The sequence below is a fragment of the Protopterus annectens genome, chromosome 1.part0, assembly GCF_019279795.1.
Source record: "Protopterus annectens isolate FY-2018-M chromosome 1.part0, PAN1.0, whole genome shotgun sequence".
In the NCBI taxonomy this organism is placed as follows: domain Eukaryota; kingdom Metazoa; phylum Chordata; order Ceratodontiformes; family Protopteridae; genus Protopterus; species Protopterus annectens.
The window spans coordinates 299,652,628-299,676,636 of NC_056725.1; the positions used below are offsets into that span (position 1 = coordinate 299,652,628).

General features: G+C 42.8%; 1 protein-coding gene across 1 annotated transcript in view; it reads left to right on the top strand.

Moving 5' to 3' along the window:
• Positions 1 to 24,009, top strand: part of SRBD1 (S1 RNA binding domain 1) — a 2,028,107-nt gene that overhangs the window by 410,127 nt on the left and 1,593,971 nt on the right. Inside the window, exon 8 of the mRNA XM_044059932.1 lies at positions 16,288 to 16,384. Within this exon, the coding sequence (XP_043915867.1) occupies positions 16,288 to 16,384 (97 nt within the window). The remainder of the gene's footprint in view (positions 1 to 16,287; positions 16,385 to 24,009) is intronic.

Consider the following 24,009-nt stretch of genomic DNA (forward strand, 5'->3'; position numbering starts at 1 on the left):
ATTGACAAAGTGGATGCAAAAGCCATAGCTCAACAAAAAGTGCCCTTCTCCATTTCCAGCACTTTGCTAAGGATTTGTACATTCTAAGATTTAATATGCCCTTCCAGTTGCCACAGTTCAGTCCACCTGTAACACAACTAAAATTCACACCATTATGAATACCTTATGCTGATTCCTTAATCTTTCACCACAACTCATACATCATTGTCTGATCTTATAAAAGGCTACCTGCCTGCCATTCATAGCACATTTTACCCTTTTCTTATTTTCCCTTAACTGTCTTCTTCTTCTTTCGTCTTTTTCCCGGTTAGGGGTCACCACAGCGGATCAACTGTCCGCGATGTAAACTCCAAATTATGTCCTCCCACTGCTATCTCAGAAGTCAGGATGACCACAACACTGATTTTAATATTTCCCATTTTGTCTATAGCTCCACTGAAAAGAAATTCAGAAAAATTGCTGCAGCTGATTGGAATCATCTTCCTACAGAACCCCGACAGATTAGAGTGCTCATAATTTAGAAAAACATAAAATGTAGAGCTCTAAGGATACACAAATGTACCTGATTTACAGGCAATGGTTAACGCACTGTATGTGTCCTTTCCTTTTTCCTTCTTCTTCTAACATGTTTAACTGCTTCAGCTATAGCTCCTAATGATTCCCCTCCCAGTGATTTAATAACCTTTGTTTTGTATATATGTGAAGTTCCAATTACTACTGAATTATCCTATAATATTACATTCCAGTGCATCTTTCCCTATTTTACTAAATTGATAAGACTTAATTTTCTATCTTCTCTAATCCAAACCAAGCCCCATGCCTTGCTTATCACACTTCCTTCCGTCACTATAACTTTTCCACAGCTATCTATAAAACTTTCTAACAGTACTGCTCTTGATTCACCTGATTCAAGCATTTATCTGCTTGCCAATCTATCCAGTACCTCTGAATTGCATTAAAACTGTCTTTCTAAGGAATTATCTGTTGCTTACATAGTATTTAAAACCTCTGTATTTGTGTTGGAGAAGTTCATTTAATTTGGATTTGCTATTATTGCTTCTGTGTAATTGACTTTTTATGTAATTGTGAAACTAGTGTAATTTCACATTTTTGTTGTCTTATTGCTTTTGACTTTCTGCTTAACTTCTGTAGTCTTTTGCTACTGGCTCCTGCGTCATGTCTGAAAAGGGTTCACAAGCCACTCTACCCGCCCACCTGATTAACAAACACACAAGTAAATAAATTAATAGATGAATAAATAAGTGTCCATTCCACTGTCTTAAATCTGTTAAGAGTGAATTTGGCTAGTCATGTACAGTAAGATGAACGGAATGAACTTGAGCCAAGGCAAACAAACAAGTCAGTTGCAGCCATGCTGTAGTCTTTGAAGCTTTTCTTCGTCTTTTTGCAATGCACTCTGAATGCAGAAAGGAATGTGTGGAATTAGTTGATTAACTCTTACACTATGTATGTTCCTGCACTCCATCCAGTTCAAGATCAGGGGTTGTGCCAGGGAAACCACTTTTAATCAAAACATTTAGAGGACAGAACACGAGACTGGCTTTACTTTCAAGCCAGAGGTTGTTAAAAAGTAGTTTGAAAACCATGGCCACATTATGTAACTTATTTGATCAAAGCCAGATCCCTTCATAATATTTAGAACTTCACCAACCCAGAGAGTGGACTGTTCAGCCATCTGGATGCCGAAGTCACCTAAAGCTAGTCAATATGAGAACCCTAATACTGGGTCAATGAGCATATATGTGGACATATAACCCCTTCCCTCGTCTTTACACACAGAATATTAAACTCCCTTCTGTAGCTGAGTAAAGTAAAATTAAACTTAAATACTAATATAAATACCAACATTTCCACCTGTACAATCTTACTCAAAAATATCTGTGAATGTGGTGATGTACACCCAAACCCCCTTGTAATACAACACGTACATTCCTCCATCATACCCCAGTCCCACACTTCCAAAATACCTAAAGATTATCTCACTAACTATGCATAGAATACTAAACAAAATAACTGAATTCCATTACTTCATTACTTAACACTTTCCAAACATTATCACAGTCACCAAAACCTGGCTCAAACCTCATATAAGAGACTCTGAATTTCTTCCCTCTGGGTATAATATCCATTCAGACAGAATTAATACAAGAGCAGATGTTGTGGCCATACTGTTTCTCACTTCTCTTATTCTGTCTCCCTTTTCTGCCATTCCACCTAAATTTCACACTACATAGCTCCTAACCTCTGTTCTTAGAAAAAACAACCACAAAAAAGTATGCATTATTGCCCTTTACATTCCCTCAGGAAACAACACCCCTGTTGTAGAAGATATCCTCCACTGGATGACTATTACTGTATCCTGTGATATCATTATCCTTAGTAATGCCAACATTGACTGGCAAAACATTGTATCATCAACTCTGCTGCCACCATTAACCTGAATGGCTTTACACTACTTACTGCCTCCCATGCACATTTTAACAACAACAACACTGGCTGTACTCTCGACTGGATCTTAGTTTTAAATCCAGAACATTATGCTCAAATGGATTTCTCCCCGACTCCTTCAGTGACCATCATCCTACCTTTATCCAAAGGATAATAAGCCACCACATCAAACAATACCTCTATAAGGTCTCCAGTAACCTTACTAGGTTGGGCCCTTACATTTTCAGTGTTACCCTCATATCCCTACAATGGTACCCTCTTTATACCTTACCACGGGAAGAAGCCATTCTTAAGTTTAATACTGTAGTAATTGTTTCTTTTAACAGCCTTGCTCCCATAAGAAAGAGAAGAGTTAAAACAAACCATATCCCTCGGTTGGCTGCCCTGTACTAGCTAAACACTAATGAAAAAGAATGAGAAAGCTTGGAGAGAGTGACAAAAATTCAAATTCTCAATTCCTCTACAAAACTATAAACAACTGCAAAACCTTGCAAAAATCAGACTACTGTTGACAAGAAGCATCATTACATACACTCACAAACATAATCCCCAAAAATTCTGGGCTTTTGTAAATACATTTTACATCCTGGAACACTTGCATCTCCCCCATAGAAACCACTACTAAATTAAACTCTTATTTCATAGATTTCATAACTACCCTCTCTCAAAACTGCTCACCAGTCTACCCCTTCCCAATACAAAGACCAATCCAAATATTCCTTTTTTCCCCTTAAAAGCAGTCCCAACTTCCTATATAAGATATTTTCTAATCAAACTCAAGTCTTGCTTTTTATCTGCTGACAGTCTCTCTTCCAAATACCCAAAGTTACCGTGCAGCTCTGTTGCATATCCAGCCTTGAACCTAATTAATTGATCTGTACAAGAATCATAAGTTCCCTCTTTACAGAAAAAAAATCCTACATCATTTTACTCCCCAAAGGAGGAAACTCTACCCAAAATAACCAGCTTTAAACCTATTGCTGTCCTTTTTGTCTTCTCAAAGGTACTGGGAAAATGTATTTACAAACAATTCCTACAGTATCCACTTCAAGTGAACCTGTTAGCCCCTTCTCAACATGGCTTCCAGTCAACACAGAGCACAACCACCCTTTTATCTTTCCTTGACACCATCATTAGGACAGAGATGATAAATAGTTTCTTCCCTCTTTCTAGACCTTCCTAAAGCCTTTGATATACAGTCTTTTATACCAAACTACTGTCAGAAATGGCACCTGTTGGTTTATCCACCTCTTCTCTTAACTGGTTCTCTAGCTACTTGTCCAACTCTTACCAATTAGTTAATTGGCTCTCAGTTCTCTCCCCTATTCTCCAAGTCAGTATTGGAGTTCCCTAAGGGTCTATCCTTGGTCGTCTTTTTATCATATTTAACATCCTCCCTGCATGCTTCTCCTATAAAATATACTGATGATGCCACATTTGTGGGCTCATCAGATAGTCTTCCCCACTGTCAAACTATCACCATGAATGTATTCAATTCTTTTGAAAACTGGCTAACTGGCAGCTAAATTCTCATCAAGCCAAACCAATAAATAAATAAATACTCCTATTCTTTCGCAAGCCTCTAACTTTCTCCAGAAATGATTTTAAAATATCATTAAACAACACCCCTTTAGAACTCGCTTTCTACACCAAGTTGGTCGGCATCATTATATATGACCAATTGAAATTTGACCTTGTACAAAAGTCCATTAAAAAAAAAAAAACTCAGTATGCTCTATAGTGCAAAACAATTTTTTACTAACCCCACACAAACTAAACTTGCTGTTGCACATCTCCTCCCCTCCTTCTCTGCTTTATCTATTTGTTTATATGCATTTGTTTACCAGGAAGGTCCACTGAGCCAAAACGTACCCATTTTCAGTGGAGGCCCGGGGAGAAAAGCTCCACAATGATTCATGCAATACATACATTAGAATAACAACTTAATTGGTTAGAACAACAAGTTTCACAGTATACAAAGTTTGAAACAGTATTAAAAGTTTTTTTTTTTCATAGTAAGAAGGCAATGCAACTGTCTTAAATGCGTCTGCTGACAGTACATGTAAACATAGCTTATCATCTAGGGATAAAGTGAAGGTTTTGAAAGTAGTAAAGGCGGGAGTAGTAGTAGGAGAGAGATGAAGTCAGGTTATAGATTGTGAGGAACTAGCACATGAGCATAGTTACTGGGAGGAAAGATGTTGTCTCAAAGATTTTTTGAAGAAAGAAGCATTACTAATGAATCTAAGCAAAGTGGGAGAGAGTTCCATAGTCTAGCAGTGGGAAAGGAGTGGAGCATTTGACCAGCGGAGAGGTTAGGTTTTCCTACTTGCAAGAGCATTTGAATTTCAGAGCGGAGAGGTCTGTTAGGGTGGTATAGTGTAAATGGAGAAGAAAGGGCAAGGCAACTGGATGGACTGAATATTAGTTTGTGGGCAGTTGTTAGTTGAATGTATGTAAGATGGTGAGGAAGTCCCAGCCAATTTAGTAGTTGAAGAGAAGTGCAGTGGTGAGATAAGTGTCCTCCGTTAGTGACAAACGTAGAAATTTTGTTATGCACGAATCTAAGTTTGGATTTAAGACTGGCCTGTATGTTGGTAAAGAGAGGAGCATCGTAAAGAAGAGATGTGAGCAGGAAGGAGGAGGTAATGGATAGTTTTGAGGAGAAATTGAGGAAAGTTTTGTGACTGTGTAGCATGCCTAGTTTCTGGTGTGCTTTTTGTTTTAATGTTGTGTAAATGCTTGTCGAAAGTTAGGTGTTCATCTATAGTGACACCTAGAAGTTTAGAATGTGTAACAACCTCGATGATAGTGTTATCTTGGGAGAGAATAGAGAAATAATCTTTGTAGTAGTGGTCTTCTTAGGGGTGAATAGTATAAGCTTAGTTTTCTTAGGGTTTAAGGCAAGGTGGTTGTTAGCCGTCCATATTTTGGTGGAGCTGAGAGCTGACTGGGTGTGTTTCAGGAGCTTGGGTGGAGAATTGGCAGTGCAGATGATAGTGGAATCATCTGCATATTGGATGACTGTGCCTTGTGTAATAGTAGAGCGGAAGTCATTGATGAAAATGGTGAAAAGCATAGGCCTTAAGATGGATCCTTGGAAGTACTTCATTAGTGGTGTTGAGTAAAGGCGAGAAAGAGTGTTGACACTTAGTAGCTTGTTACCTGTCAATGAGGTAGTTAGGGAACCAGTGTAGGGTGGAGGGAGAGATTTCTAAGATGGATAGTTTCCTAAGAGGAAGAGAGTGGGAGGTAAGTATCAAAGGCTTTGGAAAGGTCGAGAAATTGAGAGGAGACAAGTTTTCTGGCATCTCGAGTCCAATTAACAGAGTCACAAAAGGATATAAGCGCTGTAGTGGTACTATGTCCGGGTCTAAAACCATGCTGAGTTGCTGACAGCGGGTTATTGTCAAGTAGAAAGTTTTGGGAGTTGGCTGTGAATACATTTCTCAAAGATTTTGAGATGGGAGAGAGAATAGTGATGGGTTGAAAGCTGGAGATGTCTGTGTTGTTTCCACCTTTGTGCAGTGGGAGGATGAATGCTTTTTCCAAATGGTGGGAATATAAGACTCTTAGATGGAACTGTTAAGAAGTAAGCTGACAGGAAAGGCAATGGAGTTTGCAGCTTTTTTAAGGAATTCTGGGGGCAGGTTGTCGGGGGCATTATTACATGGTTTTAGTTCAGAAGTAGTTTTTTTACTGTGGCAGTAGGAATAGGTGGTAGAGAGCAGTTATACGAGTGGGGAGGGGAAGTATTTGTAATTGGGGACGGTCTGATGGTTTAGGATGATTTTAAGGGAAGTTGGTGGTAAGATTAGTTATGACGTTTATAAAGTATATGTTGAAGAGTGTGGCTATTTCAATGGTTTTTTTTCCTGGATTTGGACAGGGGTTGTTGGTTGACCCAGGGGATAGTAGGCTGTTGATTGAGCTCCAGAAGTGTTTTGGATTTTGTTTGTGTTGGTTTTGTAAGTTATGGTAGTAGTCTTTTTTTATCCTTAATAACTAGGTGCCTTACTTGGTTGAAAAGGTGTCCGTAGGTTATAAGGTCAGAAGGGTTTTTGTGCTTATGCCAGAGTTTGCAGGCTTTGTCTGTAGAGGCCATGGTCCATTTGGTTGCTGTCGTGAGCTATGGGGTGTGCCTGGCTTTTACATGCTTTTGCCAGGGAGGTGCAAGGTTATTTAAGATGTTAAGGAATGTAGAGTTGAAAAATTCATTCTCCTGACCTTACCAATATTGAGATATCCCTAAAATCAAAACTAGACTTGTTATAACAAAATTACTACGTTTTCAGCAAATCACTTTTCTATAATTGTCACCACTGCTCTGCTCTTAAATCCTTAAACTGGCATGAATTACCTTTATACTGTATATATTCCCATCTTCTTCTTACCCTTAAAACGATGTACAGTCCTTCACATTACCCAGCTATCAGCTCCATTCTTAATCATTACCTACAAAACCACCCTCTTCTCTCCTCTGAAAAACAAACACTTGTAATTTCTAAGACAAAAAACGTATCGTACACTGTCTGCATTCATCCTCTGGCCAAAGCTTGGAATAATATCCCTATCTATGTCAGACTCGTACCTAACACTCACTCGTTCAAGTACTCTTTAAAAAAACACTTCCTGTCACAGTCCTGACTTTGTACCTGTACACACCTAGCTGAAATAATCTCCGTCAGTTCTGTGTATAGCCTATCTTCTCTCTGTTATTAAACCTCCTTTTGTTAATATTCTTCTAGCTCTATATCAGTATACCTGTCTTTCTTTTCATTACCAACTTTTTTCCCATGTCTCATCCATTCCTCCCACTGTGTTTGTGTGTGTTTGTGTGATATATATATATATATATATATATATATATATGTTAAGTTGTCTATCTCACCTTCATTCTTGCTGGATGGGTTCGGAGCCAATCCTCGGCTCCGACTCTGCCAATACTAAAGCTTGAGAGCTAATTCCACCGGCTCGAGGCTCCCCCATATCCCACAATGCTAGGCGGTAACTCCTCAGATCTTGTTTGCCGCTTAGCTGACGAGGTGCTTTTCCAACCGGCTCTGCAGGTTAGTTAATTTTATAAAAGTTTTACTAAACTTAGACCCCCTTTAAGTTAGTTTTTCGGTAGTATTTAGTTAATTACTTAGTCTTTTACCACTCCCTTACAAATTCCTTCCCCTTTCTAAAAAAATTTTCCAAGGGTTCTTACCTTAGGCCCCTTCCCACCCCTCCTAGTAGTTGGAGTGAGTGTGTTTTTCTAGGGAATTTTTGTTAAATTTAGTTACCTTAATTTAAAATTTAGTGTAATCTGTGTGTTGTGTGAGTGATTGCACTACTTTTATATTTTTAGATATGTCTAAAGAATCGAAGGTCTCAGGCTTTAAGAAGTGTGACTCGTGCTGTCAGAAGATGTCTCTGACAGACGGTCACACTTCTTGTGTGTATTGCCTGGGACCTTTACAGCTGCAGGACTCTTGTGCTGTCTGTCACGGTTTCAGCCCTAGAGTCCTGCAGGAACGTAAAAATAAATTAATCTTAAGAGGCTTATTGAAGCCTGAGGGTCCCCCGACACAGTCTATGTCGGGGAAACATTCTAAGTCCTCCAGGCAGTGTCCGAGCCGTCCTCCGGAGGTTCAAAGACCGTTCATACGGTTCAACCATCGGCTCCGGCCAGAGCCGATGATTCTAGACCTACCACACACACTGTGTCCTCGGCTCCGGGAGCCGAGACAGATAAGTCGAAGTCGGTTCCGATACTCTTGTCGGAACCGACTACTAGAAAGAGGTCCAGGTCTCCTATCGGCTCCCTTCATTCGGCTCCAGCCTCACCGCTCTTGTCTGAACGGAGCCATATGTCACACTCCTCTAGGTCCTCCACACTTTCGGACCATGATTTGCAGAGGGTGGTGAGTAGACTTCTTAAGTCTGAGGCACTGGCCCAGATGTTACACAGCCCGACTCAACAGTCGATGGCTACCCCTGTTCCATTAGTCATTCCTCCTCCGACTCTATTGAGTTCGGACCCGGTGCTGCTCGGAGCCGAGACTGTGGGAGCGTCGGAACCGATACCTTTTCTTTCGGTGCCGTCGTCTGCTCCGATCTCCTCCTTGGAGGGATCTCGGTGCCGGACTTCCCTTGTTGGCTCCAAGGGGGCGAGTGGCATCGGACCCTTGTCCGACCCCGCTCTCCCTTTCAGTGCTTCGGCGCTGGTTAGTTCGGCTCTGACATCGGCTTCGGAGCCATCCTTGTCGGTGCCGGGGGAGGTTTTCGGCTCTTCGGAGCGGAGACCTCTGGCCCTGCTGGATAGAGGTGCCTTTGAGGTCATGCGGAGCGTGTTAGAACCTGGTTCTACTCCACAGTCGGCTCCATCAGCTCCTCCGTCTACAGTGCCTGCGGTGATTTCTTCTCACCCCCTTGCTTCGGACTGTAGAGAATCTGCGCCTCAAGTATCCCCAGTGGGAATTTCCTCCTCTTCCGAGGCCTCTCCTGATCTTGCAGAAGAACCCCCTAGGAAGAGACAGTGCAAGAGGAAGCACATTGACTCCCCTGAGTCTGTCACCTCTGACACTGATTTGGAAGATTCTGAGGGTTCCCCTCATTCCTCCTCTGAAGATGTCTCTTTTGCAGACATACTAGAAATCCTGAAACAGAGAGGGACTTGGCCAGCCCTTAACCCTTCAGAGGACGAATCAGTGTACCTTGAGGCGTTTGGTTCTCGACCTTCCACCTCCTGGGTGTCCCCTCCCTTTGACCCACTTATGGAGGTGGTGGCGAGGAAGGCTTGGACGGCTCCTGACTCGGTGGAACCCACCCCTAGGAGGCTGGCCAAATTTATCACTGCCCCCAAATACAAGGAGTTTTTGTCCAAAGGTGTCTCTGGATGCCATGGTGGTGGCTGCAGCCACCAAGAAGGAATTAGCGGATCCTTCGGTACCTGTTCATCCTCCTAATAAGGAATCTAGGACCATGGACAGGTACGGTAAGTGAATGTTTTCATCAGCGACCTTTTCCATGCGTTCGCTGAATTACCTGTGTCATTTCACTCGTCTCCAGAGGGACTTGCTTAAGGATATGAGTGAAGTGTTGAAGGACCCATCGGCTGTGGGTTTTCAGGATAGGACGAACTCCCAGCTGGCTACCCTTAATTCAGTAGTTAACTCCTCCATGCGCCTGATTTCGTACGCGGCTGATGGAGCGAGCAGAGCCGCAGGTACAGGGGTGGCTTTACGCCGCCATGCCTGGATGCGGCTATGTAGCTTTGCGGACCCTTTCAAGGCATCCTTCACTAACTCCCCTTTTGACGGATCATCTCTCTTTGTTCCACAAGTGAAGGATACTTTGACAAGGTGCGAGGTAGAAGGTAAGACTCTTTCTGCCATCGGAGTCCGTTTTTCTACCCCTTCTAGGCCTTACCCCAAAGGTCAGAAGGGGGGGGGAGATGTGGTTCCGCAAACAACCACAGGGAGTCTTACCGGACGCACAGAGTCGTTTCCCCTCTAGAGGCAGAGGGGGGAACAATAATAATAGATGCCGTCCTAGAGGCAGAGAGGGCCCGCAGAATCAGGGTAGTCGAGAAACCTTTTCTGACAAACCCTTTCGGCACCCCTGAGGGGTTGCCCGACTGTCCACCTTCGGAGGCAGTCAGGGGAAGATCATCTCTGTACCCAAAAGCCTGGCTTTTCCTTACTCAAGACAAGTGGGTACATTCTATCATATCCGAAGGCTACAGAATTCCTTTCATTCGCATCCCAAAACAATCCGGAAAATCCCTTCCAGACGTTCCACCCAGTCAAAGGGAGCAAGCAGCACTAGAAATTTCAAAGCTGCTAGCAAAAAGAGCCATTCAACCAGTTCCAGTAGACCAACAAGGATCCGGAATCTACTCCAAATTCTTTTTGGTTCCAAAGAAGACAAGGGACTGGAGACCCATTTTGGATCTCAGCAACTTGAACAAGTTTGTCAAGAAAACAAAATTTCGGATGGTCACGCTGCAGTCCATCCTGCCCTTTCTGGGTCAGGACAACTGGATGTGCTCCATAGATCTCCAGGATGCGTACTATCACATCAAAATGAACAGATGATCCAGGAGATTTCTTCGCTTTAGGCTAGGGGCCAGTCATTTTCAGTTCAGGGCCCTGCCCTTTGGTCTCACTACAGCCCCCCGAGTGTTCACCAAATGCATGGCAGTGGTTGCCGCTCATTTGAGGGGCCAGGGATTCCAGGTGTTTCCATACTTAGACGACTGGCTCCTGACTGCCACCACCAGGCATCTACTTCTCTTAGCCAGAGACTACACTTTACGAACCTGTCAGACTCTAGGCATCTCAGTAAATTACGAAAAGTCTGTCTTGTCGCCTTGTCAGTCTATTACCTTTATAGGCGCAAGATTAGACACAGTCTGTCAGCCAGACTCACAGAAGAAAGAGTAGCAGACATTCACAGGCAGGTTTCTCTTCTCTTACGACACAATAAGGTCAAGGTCAGACTGGTGTTGAAAGTCCTAGGGATTATGGCAGCGGCTATTCCTCTCCTCCCCTTAGCCCGCTTTCACATGAGGATTCTTCAGTGGATGCTTTTCACTCAGTGGTCTTATCAACTTCTGCCAATGTCCCACACTATCAGCATAACTCAGTCATGCAGGAATCATCTTCTCTGGTGGGTCACATCTCCCCAACTTCTTCTAGGGAGACCCTTCATTCCCCCGCCCCCGGCTGCAACTCTGACAACGGACGCCTCCCTGATCGGGGGGGGGGGTATTACCAGGGCAGGACAGTCCAGGGCACGTGGCAGCCGATCGAGTGCCACTTGCACATAAATGTTCTAGAGATGAGAGCTGTGCTTTTAGCGTTGCAAGCCCTTCAAGACTCTCTTCCCAAGGGAACTATAGCAGTTCAGACGGACAATATGTCCATAGTGTGGTACATCAACAAACAAGGCGGGACCAAATCTTACCCCTTATGTCGAGAAGCACTCAGACTGTGGCAATGGGCGATCTCTTCTCAGCCAACCTTGCTGCGATCTTTTTGCCACTCCCCAAAAGCAGCAAGTGTTCCGATTTCTTCACCCTCTTTCCCCTACCAAGTCATCCCATCAGAGACGCTCTAGCTCACGATTGGCCTCCGGGACTCCTGTATGCCTTTCCCCCCTTCCCACTGATTCCTCAGCTGATTCGGAAAGCCATCGCTTTGAAGGCCTTAATGATCCTCATTGCCCTTTTTGGCCTCGACAAGTTTGGTTCCCCTTTCTTCATCGTTAACTTTTGGCGCAACAATGGCATCTGGACCCAGTTCCAGATCTCTTGATCCATCAATCGGGTCAACTGCACCAATCCCTTTCTTCTCTGAACCTCACAGCGTGGTTCCTCCAATTCCAACCTTAGCCAGGCTTCCCTTAATATCTCACTCAGTTAGAGATATTTTGATAGCTTCTCATAAGTCTTCTACCAAGAAGATTTATAGCAGCAAATGGAAACGTTTCTCTTTATGGGCAGTGTCCAGGGAAATAGACCCCTTTACTGCACCTATTCAGTCCATTCTTGATTTCCTAGCTGAGGTCTTCCAAGCAGGCTCTTCTCCTTCTACTATCAGGGTTCAATTGGCGGCTGTATCTAATTTTCATGTGGGAGTGTCGGAGTCTACTATTATGTCCCACAAACTCTGTAAAGCCTTTTTGAAAGGAGTCTTTCTTCTTAAGCCCCCTATCAAGGATCCACCTCCTCCATGGGATCTGAACTTGGTTCTAGCATCTTTGATTCTACCCCCCTTTGAACCTGCGGCTTCATGTTCTATGAAGTTGTTGTCTTGGAAAACGCTTTTTCTAATAGCCATCACTTCGGCTAGAAGGGTTTCGGAACTCCATGCTCTATGCTGTCGTCCCCCGTATCTAATTTTTCACAAAGATAGAGTATCCTTGCGTACCAATCCATCTTTTTTGCCCAAAGTGGCCTCTCAAGCAAATCTGAATCAAACTATTGATCTCCCAGTTTTTTTCCCCAATTATGGCAACAGGTCAGAACAGAAATTGCACTCTAGATGTTCATCGCCAACTAAGGTATTATTTAGACAGGACTAAACAGTTTAGAAAAACAGACCAACTGTTTGTTTCATATGCGGAAGGCAAGATGGGTCTTCCAGTCTCTAAAGTGTCACTTTCGAGTGGCTTACTTCTACGATTACCTTTATGAGATCAGACACCAACAATTGCCCTCGAAGCCTAGAGCTCACTCTACGAGGGCCTTAGCCACATCCATAGCCTTTCAGGATAGACTTCCTATTGATTCTATTTGCTCAGCAGCTACCTGGGCTTCACCTCATACCTTCATTTCTCATTACAAGTTGGACATAGCCTCCAGAGACCGTGCCAACTTTGGTTCCACTGTTCTCAAGAGTCTGTTCAGATAGGCCACCCGGGACAAGGTGCTAGGGACGCGGTCCCATCCAGCAAGAATGAAGGTGAGATAGACAACTTAACATTAAGAAGTTATGTACCTACCATAACGTTCCATGTTAGTTGTCGTCTTCTCGCCTTCTTTCTTGCGTCCCACCCTCCTCCCCCCTAGCCTAACCTTCTAATCCCTTTCTCCCACGCTTTACCACCTCTATATTTCCTCTGTTAGGTTTAAGTCACCTCACAGTCAGCCCTATAGAGGTGGGTTACCCTTCTCCATGTTATGGAGCTTTTTCTTGCTTGGCCTAGCTTTCAAACGAGATCTGAGGAGTTACCGCCTAGCATTGTGGGATATGGGGGAGCCTCAAGCCGGTGGAATTAGCTCTCGAGCTTTAGTATTGGCTGAGTCGAACCCATCCAGCAAGAAAGAAGGCGAGAAGAAGACAACTAACATGGAACGTTATGGTAGATACATAACTTCTTAATATATATATATATATATATATATATCTGTGTGTGTGTGTATACGTATATATATTTATATATATATATTTTTTTCATGTTTCATTTTCAGTAAAGTTAATGTATGATGCAATATCCTAAACTTTCTGCTTAATTTCTTCTTTTCATAATATGAAATTTGCACTATTATTTGATCATAATCTCTCTCTATGTAAACTTTTACCCAGCCTAAATTTGTAAACTTTCTGCCCAACTGTTTGTGTTTATTGTAAAGGAATTTCTTGTTAATGGAGCTTTTCTCTCCTGGGCCTCTGCTGAAAATGGATTTTTGTCCAGTCAGACCCTCCTGGTAAGCAAAAGTCAAATAGACTTCCGAGGAACATTTTCACATGTTTGTGTGGACAGCCGATAAAGAGCACCTCACAGATGGCTACTTCACCCGTGCCATGCTTAGGTGAGTTGCTGCTTCCACAGTGTACCTTGGTCAAATGCAGGGATAGTGAAAGACAGATCAACACTCCATACCAAGGATGTGTTCATCTAAGAAACGCAATTATGAAGAATCCATCAGTTAAGGTTTGAAATTTTCACCCAATACTGTTTTTGCAATAAATATCATGTTAGCATTCTAAATCAGATCTGTGACTAGCTTTTTTTATGGCTAGATCTGTCATTTACTTCCTGTGCTATCAGGGACTAACTACATTGCAGGATAACTTCATGAAACCTGCCTAGAAGTCTGAGTACTTCATACAACATAAAGTGCTGCAGTATGTGAGCTGCTTCATCCAGGACTGATTGATGGTAACCAGAGCAGTAGCCAGACCCTACATTTTAGGCCATCCATGGTGTTCCAGCTCTGGAGTACCCCTGTGTCCCCTTTCAAGATAAACTTCATTTGATTGGAGCAGATGCCGTTGATAAGAAGTCTAAAAGGTCATAAAAGGGTGTAGAACCATGTTGATTAAGGGCTTGCAGTTTTTAACTAAACATTTTCGAATGGATTGTTTTCTGTATTGTGTTTTGTTACCTGAAGGTAAACGTCTCATTGGAAAATGCAGCTGCAGAAGGCTGCTTCACCAGGAGTATACTTGTTTTCTAGTGTCTGCGTTAAGAATGTGTGCTTTATGGACAATGTATGCTGTAGCCATATGATCATCATATACTACCTTCCAAGCATTATTGCTTGTATTGTGTCTCTAGGAGTCAAGTTTACTGTGACAATTTGGTGTTACCAGGATTCATCCTTCTGAACCTTTGTCTTTTGGTCCTTCTCATTTTTTGACATTCTGGTAGATTATTAGTTCTGTAAAAGTTAACCTAAGAAAGACTTCATTGTCAGGTATGGCAGGTGTATAAACTCACTTTATCAGTTCTGTGATGGAGTCCTCTACATTGGTACTTATGTCTCTCCTGCCATTTGCAATGCTTCAATACCCACTTCATGTGGCAGCAATTGGAAACCTTTGTAAGTTGGGCAGGTATGAATTTATGTATTTTTAGATGTAATTTTTTTTCTTGTGTGGCAGAAGTTTGCTTGCCCGGTGAATATGGTTTCTGCTGATGGATGTAGAAGCCAGGTATGCTGTCAAAGTCCGGAATATATCATCATGCTTTGGACAGTTAAATGTGTGTGCACCCTGAGATAACCAGGAGAAAAAAATATCTGAGACAGTGACTGCATCAAAGACTGTCCTAAAAGTTAACTCAATATAGAGGACTCCCTTACTGATATTTTTTGTTTGTAAGAACACATCTTTTATTTCTGGTGAAGTCTTTCCTTCCTGGGTATTACGAAAGGGTTTTAAGAATGTGTTTGGGAGTATTGTGAAATATGCATAAATTGGCTACATAATCAAGCAAGACAAAAGGTTTTTAACAGTGAGTTTGGATATATTATGCAGTGTGCGTAAAATGCTACACACTGAACCCAAGGCATCATTCTGTTTGTATGGCCGTGATGCATAGAACTCACACAAATTGTCTTATAAGATCACTTTAGATTTTCAAGCCATAGATGATTTCTTTTTCTCAGTTTTTATTTCTCTGTGTATGAATGTTTTGTAAGAGAGCTTAGTCAGAACAGCTGTTATGCTAGAGAAAGGGGTACTTGCGTATTATCACAACCTGAATGTGAGCCGCGGTGGTTTCCTGAAACTACTATTAACCTCAGAAGGGGTGTGTTAACTCACACAGCTGGTTTTCTCCCTAAAATATTTCAGTATTAGCTAATAACTGCTGGTAACTAAGAAAAGACAATGGTAAACAGAGTAGCAGAAGTACTTACCTTATATGTGCAGACCCATTGTAAACACGCGAGGAGTGCCCTTTCCAAAACAAAGTACGGTTCCCAAATATACCAAAAAAAAAAGTAGCATTTAACATTACCAGTGGCTAACACCAGCAGGTTTTGCAGTTTTTGTTGCTGTGCAATTGTGGGTTGGACAGTAGCAGATGAATGAATGAACGTCAAGCTTCTAAGTTCCACATGCGGACAACTGTCACGGTCATACCTTGTACGCATACTTTTTGCAACGCAGCTGTCTTACACAGGGAAGTAAAAATGTACTTCACTTTTACAAAGGAGTAGGTGCCACACTTCCCAAGTAACTTTAACAACAGTTTTCGGCAGGAGAAGGGCTTGCAAATGAGCCGTTCTTCTGCTTCGAATGTGGTTGCAATAATACGCAAGTACCTAGAAAAGAATTTGCTAGAAATAGTAAATGGAGCATGCTAAGTTGTGGTAACAGACGCACTGAAAATATGAACTGTGTGTTTTGATTTTTTCACTGTGTATTTTTAAGAAAACTATGCATTTTATTTGCACATATACTACTACTGATTTTTAAGTAACATTTTAATGGTATGTGGTCCTTCAGCGGTTGTTATGCATTGAAATTTCTTTTTAACTTTTCTTTGGAATTTTGTGATTTATTATTACATTGGAAAATTTTTCTTTTGTGTTAGGTATATCAACATTAATTGAAGTTGAGGCTGGTGTACAACACATATTAGCTGATGTGTTTGCAAAGGACAGAGAAGCACTGGACTATGTCAGAAAGCTGTAGGTATACATTTTATACCTTTTGTAATTTTTTAACCATTATCTGGTCTTGCCAGAGCCTTCCAAATTTCTAAGTCTGTAATGTAAGATTTCCTTGCATATTAATTACTGTGATACAACTTAGAGTGTGTTTACTGCTGCAATTGTCAAAAATGGTGTAGAATTAAAAATATATATTGAGCAGAAAATAAGTGATAGAATGCATTAATTAAAAGTACTGGTTATAGGACTTGACTCACTCACTCCACCAGTTCTTACTACTTCAGTTATTATTTTATTGATATATTTCTTTACTATTTCAGGTTTGATATATGCTTGCTACATGAAGTAGGCAAAACCTTTGACCACTTCTGTGTTGTGCTTAATTATGCAGTTCTTAAGAGGTTAGGTTCCCATACTCATGGGAACATGTTTCTTTTAGCTTAGGCATAATATCCTTGCATTAGAGTTAGAACTGTATACTCCCCAGATGTTCATCATGTTTCACTGTTGCAGTCATTACACTTGGGTTATCCTGCTGGCAGGCTACCCGCAGTCAGCCTGAATTCCAAAGTCCTGGTCCGGTATCGGTTGCTGTCGCCTCTTCCCTGACATCAGTGCGCCAGGGGTATAAAAGATGCAGCCACCGGCATTTTCTTCAGTCTTTCTTGCCGCGTGGTGCCCGAAGCAAAAGCAGTTCGCAAGTGCCAGTCGGCCGACTCCTGAGATTTTCGAAATTGAATTTCAGATCCGAAGTCTTCAGTAAAGCTAAGTACCCCGTTAGGAAACATTTTTCTTGCTCAACAATTGTATTTCTTGGGGGAAGCAAATACCTCATAAGGATTTTCATTCTTACTGTATTCCTTGCCTAGGCCCTGACCACGACGTTGCTAGCTATCAGTTTTGTGCTAGATTTAACCAACGCACTATTAACCGTCGGTACGATTTTGCTTTTCATTACTTTGGCTGAAGGTTTAATTATATAATGTCGTCAGAACAGCCGACGACTGGAGTTTATAAAAAGCGCAAGGAAAAAGAAAAAGAACAGGCGTCCGAGGTCCAAAACCTCTATTGGATGCTCCATTACAGCATGATACTTTATTTGATGTTGAGGCAGAAGAGGTGTTGAGGCAGAAGAGGTGTTGAAGAAAATGGAGGATAAAGCGAAATCTATGCAGACAGTCAAGGATTTCTTTACAGGTGCAGCCACCCAGATTTAGTAGGAACTGGCCTTCCAAGAACTGGTCCTTTCCAGTGTCAGACAGGCCACAAAGAGGCAGATACAGATGCCTAGAGGCAGACCCCAGCCCCAAGGCTCATACAGGCCCAAACAATGGGGTGATGTTCTTCATTCCACATTGCTGCAGTCCTAACTATTGGGTAGTCCGCTGTCCAGTCGGCCCGAATACCAAAGTATATGGCTGACGTCGGTCAGGGCGCATTAGACTGACGTCAGTACGTCAGGGTACTAATGCGCATGACCGACGCCATATCCTCAGTCTTTTTTGCCGCATGGTCCGATGCAGAAGCAATTTTGCGAGTGCAGGTTGGCGTTCTGAAAGTTTCTGAAGCCAGAGTTTCAGACCGAATCAAAGTTGGCTAAGTACCCCGTTGGGGAATATTTTGGTTTTTCTTGCCTCAGTATTTAACCGGATGTCAGAAAAAGTGAATAACTGTATTTCTTGTGGGAAACAGATACCTCATAGGGATTACCATACTTTGTGTATACCTTGTTTAGGGCCTGAGCACGGCGTTGTTGGATGCCGCTCTTGTGCTAGATTTAACAAACGCACTATTAAGAGAAGGTTGGACTGTGCCAGGTTAGTGTTTGGGAAGCGTTGTAATTATAAAATGCCGTCGGATGCTCCGGCCGCTTCGCTAAAAAACGCAAGGACAAAACAGCAAAGCCTAGAGTGGAAGAACAGACAGTCCCAGACGTCGGTTCTTTAGAGGGCTCAGTGGAGCCGGAGGTTTTGCCAGGTGTTTCTTTGGAGTCTCAGGGAGAGACTTTACTGTTACAGGATGTTTCCTCTCAGGAAGTAGGCCAGGCTGAGGGGGCTTCTCAGGTGGCTGTTCTTCCCTCTCTTCCTAAGGTGGTCAGAGCCTCCCCTTCTGTTTCCAAGGCTTCTTTGAGGGGCAGGCCGAGTTTTGCTTCAGTGGGGGTTTCTCCTAGTACTTCAGGGTCTTTGCCTAAGAAACATATGCTTAAAATGGCAGAGGATTTGATTACTATGATAAGGGGTTCTATGCCCCCTCCTGATAAGAGGCCTAGGGTGGAGTCTGAGTTTGAGAGTTTTGAGCAATGCTCGGAGGCTTCTGAGTCTTCGGCTGAAGACTTGCAGGAGTACCCTCCTTATTCTGATTCTGATGTGGATGATTCTACTCCTTCAGCTTCCCTCCTGAGGATTTTTCATTTTCAGAGACTCTGCATTCCATGAGGGAGCATTTTAAATGGGAAGGTCAAGATTTCTCTGATTCCAGGAAAAGGCTTAGGGAATTCTTGTTTTACCCCAGCACAGGCCTTTAGCTATACCTCCTGTTTTGAATGTAGTGGAAGATGTTTTTGCAGAGGCTTCCCTGAATCCGGATTCTTTGCCTCCTGCCCCAGTTAAACTGGATAGGTATTATAGGGTGCCTGAAGCTCATAAGTATCTCTTAAGAGTCCTAGGGCAGACCGAAACTGTCTCTCAGGGGCCTAAAGGTGTGAAGGCCTCAGTTGTTAAAAATCCTGTCCCTCCTGATAAAGAGGCAAGGGCTTTGGATAGATGGGGAAAGAAAGTGTATACTTCTTCCACTTTAGCCATGAGGGCGTTGAATTGTCAGTTTCACATGTTAAAATATCAGAATTATCTTCTTTCACAGTTGAAATCTAAGGTGGATGCTCTGGCGGAAGGTATTGAGTGTAAAGAGTTGCAGGATTTAGTTCATGTGTCTGAACAAGTGGGTAAACATTCCTTGCAATGTGGTTTTGATGCTGTGCAGGCCTCCTCCAGGGTGGCTGCCACTGGTTCTGTTCTTCGTAGGCACGCCTGGTTGAGAGATCAGAACTTAGCTGAGCAAGTTAAGACAAGGATTTTAGATGCTCCTTTACAGTCTGATGTGTTGTTTGGTTCGCCTGTGGAAGCAGTTTTGAAGAAGATGGAGGACAAGGCTAAGTCTATGCAAACTGTTAAGGATTTTTTGCAGGTGCAGCCTCCGAAGTTTAGTAGAAATTGGCCTGCTAAGGGATGGACTTATCCTGCTTATGATTCCCAGTCTAGGGGTAGGTCTAGACGTGGTAGGGGCAGAGCTCAAGGTGCTTTTAGGCCTAGGGCAGGGAGTTCACCTGCTCAGACTTCTGGTGAGGGCAGGGGTCAGTCCTTTCGTAAGCAGACCCAATGACCTGCCTTTTCAGCTGCCAGTACCTTCTCGCCTGGCGGCACCTCTAGGAGGAAGACTGTCTCTTTTCAAAGAAAATTGGGATTTAATTACCCAAGACAAATGGGTTCTGGATATCATTCACCACGGTTACAGGTTTTATTTCCATACCTTGCCTCCTTTCAAAGGCATGCCAGACATTCCTCCTCTACAACGACAAGAGGCTCACAAGCAAATTTCTCAGTTACTCCAAATAGGGGCCATTCAGCCGGTTCATGTGCCAGAAAGGGGCCTAGGATTTTATTCTCGCCTGTTCCTAGTACCGAAGAAGGGGAACACGTGGAGACCAATTTTGGATTTATCTATCCTCAACACTTATCTGGACATTCCCAAGTTCAAAATGTTGACGTTACAACAGCTTTTACCTCTGCTGGGCAAGGATCACTGGATGGTAACTTTAGATCTCAAGGAAGCTTACCTTCATGTGCCTATAAGACTGAGTTGCAGAAAGTATCTGCGCTTTCGAGCTGGAAATTCTCATTATCAGTTCTCTGCATTGCCCTTTGGCTTATCTACTGCGCCCAGAGTATTCACAAAGGTTCTGGCTCCAGTGATAGCTTACTTCAGGCTAAAAGGAATTCAAATCTATCCTTACTTGGACGATTGCCTGATTCTGGCTCAAGAAAAGGAAGACCTTCTACAGCATTTGGAATGTGTCATAGCAGTGCTAAGATGCCTAGGGTATTCTGTGAACGAAATAAAGTCCAGTCTAGTACCCTCTCAAGACATGTGCTTTCTGGGTGTGAGACTGAATACAGCAGCCCAGATGGCCTTTTAACCCCGGACAAACAAAAGAATCTTTCCAGTTACTTCCATCAACTATCTCTTCAGTCCGGGCTGACTGCAAGGACAGTCCTTCAAGCCTTAGGGTTCATGGCATCTTGTATTCTGGTGCTTCCCAATGCCAAACTGCATATGAGGAAGCTACAATGGTATCTCAAAATGTATGGACACAGCACTGCCAGGATTTGGACACTGTCATTCAAATAATACCTTGCATTCAAAAGGAATTTTTGTGGTGGGCTCAGGAATGTCACCTAAACAAGGGACTCTCTGTGACCCGGCCAGAGGCGAGTCAAATTCTAACGACAGATGCCTCAGACATTGCTTGGGGAGCTCATCTAAATGGAAAGTGGATACAAGACAAGTGGCCTGCCAGACTACAGCATCTACATATCAACATGAAGGAGATGTTAGCAGTCCAGTTTGCATTAATGGCTTTCAAGGAGTTACTTCTTCCAGGGCAGGTGTTGATTCTAACAGACAACACAACTGTCATGTGGTACATCAACAAACAAGGGGGAACACATTCTTACCCATTGTGCAGGCAAGCAATGATTTTATGGGAGACTGCGCTAAGCTTGCAACTAACTCTTCAGGCAAGGTTTCTGCCGGGAGCACAGAACTCCTTAGCAGATGTGTTAAGCAGACAAATCATGGATCCCCATGAGTGGAAACTGGATCTTCATGTATTTCAAAAGTTGACAGTGTCCTGGGGAACTCCAGACATAGATCTGTTCGCTTCTCCACTAAACCACCAGCTGCCAAAGTTTTGCACAAAGAGGTTTCATCACACAGCTTGGAAAGTGGATGCTCTTTCTTTCAGTTGGAAAAATCTTCATGTGTATGCGTTTCCACCTCTGCCTCTTCTTCCAAAGGTGCTTCTAAAGGTCAGACAAGACAAGCCAAGGATGATTTTAATAGCTCCAGATTGGCCTCGGCAGCACTGGTACCCATTACTGAGGAGTCTGGTAAAGAAGCCTCCATGGCCTTTGCCCTTGATTCCACATCTGTTGTCTCAGAAGGACGGTCGTCTGCTCAATGTCAAGCTTCACTCTCTTCATCTAACAGCCTGGCATATTCTGTTTTGAAAGACAGCAGGTCTCAACTTCCTCAACAAGTTTTAAATGTGATTATGGAAGCCAGAAGACCTAGTACAAGGAAAGTGTACAGAAAAATGGAAGAGATTTTTATTTTGGACTGCAGCAAAGAATTTGGAGATTTCAGAGCCTAATTTGAGTGTGGCTCTTCAATATCTTACTGAGTTATTGGACAAAGGTTTGTCTTTCTCTTCCATTAAGATTCATGCTGCAGCAATTTCAGCTCACTATGATTGTGACCCACCATTGTTTTCACATCCTTTGTTCAAGCAATTTCTTAGAGGGGCAAAGAATATAAGACCCACGTAGAGCTCCTACTCCTGCTTGGGATCTCAATTTTGTGTTGGAGAAACTTACTCTACAACCTTTTGAGCCTGCAGCTAATGCTGAACTGAAATACTTGTCATGGAAGACTGCTTTTTTGTTGGCCATTACTTCTGCAAGAAGGGTTTCTGAGTTACAGGCCCTTATGGCGGTTGAGCCTTTTTGATTTTTCATAAGGATAGGGTATCATTACGCACTAATCCTTCCTTTATGCCTAAAGTGGTTTCTAGTGTGGCTTTAAACCAAACTATTCATTTGCCTACGTTTTATGCAGATCCCCAAAATAAAGGGGAAAAGATTTTGCACACTTTAGATGTACACAGGCAATTGCGTTATTATTTGAGCAGGACTAAGGATTTTAGGCAGTCTCAGCAGTTGTTTGTTTCTTTTGCTTTGAGTTCTCAGGGCAAGCCTGTGTCAAAACAAACTATTTCTAGGTGGATTGGGTTTTGCATTGCATTTTGTTATTCCCATCATGGCAAGGAGATTCCAGCTGGGATTAGGCCTCATTCCACTAGGGCTACTGCCACTTCAACAGCTTTTTTAAGGGGGGTGGCAACTAAGGATATTTTGGAGGCAGCTACTTGGAGTTCAGTGCATACTTTCTCTAAGCATAACCACCTTCCTCTCTACTCTAAGTCTAGGGCTGGTTTTGCCACAGCTATTTTGCAAGGCATGTTATCAGCTCCTGCTTCCTTATGATTTGCCAGCCTCCCTTACCTCTGCTTTGGGATTCTACCCAATAGTTAGGACTGCAGCAATGTGGAATGAAGAACATAGTACAGTTTTGTACCTACCATAAATGTAGATGTTCGAGGATCCACATTGCTGCAGTCCAATTTACCCTCCCTCCTTCCCCTCTGTGTTTAGGGGTGGTTGTGCAGGTGAGGTTATATTCTGCTAATTTTGTATATTTTGTATATATATATATTTTGGTGCAGATATGTTGGGAGTTTTTGGTTTTTGGCCTTATTTTTTCAGGGTCTTCTGACATCTGGGGCAAGAAAAGACTGAGGATATGACGTCGGTCATGCGCATTAGTACCCTGACGTACTGACGTCAGTCTAATGCGCCCTGACCGACGTCAGCCATATACTTTGATATTCGGGCCGACTGGACAGCGGACTACCCAATAGTTAGGACTGCAGCAATGTGGATCCTCGAACATCTACATTTATGGTAGGTACAAAACTGTACTTTTCTACCTCCAAAAGTGGGGAAGACAAATCACAACCATATAGGAAACAGTCCCAATGACTTTCCTCTGTCAATTTCAAGCACTTATCTTTTGGCAGCACCCTTAGGGGGAAAGCTAGCACTTTTTTCACAAAATTAATATAGTCTCTCAGGGCTACAGGTTCCACTTTCACACCCTTCCAAAGGCAAAAGGTATGCCAGACCTGCCACACAATCAATGGGCAGAGGCACAAAAACAAGTTTCATCTCTCATGGCCCGAGTACCACAGCAAGATCAGGGACAAGGATTTTACTCAAGACTTTTCTTAGTACCCAGAAAGGACAAAGCCTGGAGACCAGTACTGGACCTGTCTATTCTAAACACTTTTCTGGACATTCCAAAATTCAAAATGTTGACTCTGCAGCAGCTTCTGCCCATGCTGGGCAAGAAGGCTTGGCTTGTAACTTTGGACCTCAAAGAGGCATACCTGCATGTCCCAATCAGACAGTCTTGCAGAAGATACCTCAGATTCATAGCTGGCTCAATGCACTACCAATTCTCTGCATTGCCCTTTGGCTTAGCTACTGCACCCAGGGTCTTCACAAAATGCCTAGCAACAGTAATTGCATTTTGCAGACAAAGAGGAATTCAAATATATCCCTACTTGGACGACTGCCTTATTCAAGCAGAGAAAAAAGACATTCTACTGAAGCATCTGGCATTTGTGAAAAGATTACTAATTTGCCTGGGGTACACAGTAAACGAAAATAAATCAAAACTAGTACCCTCTCAAGACATCTGGTTGCAAGCTTAAATACAACTTCCTAGATGGCTTATCTCACGCCAGA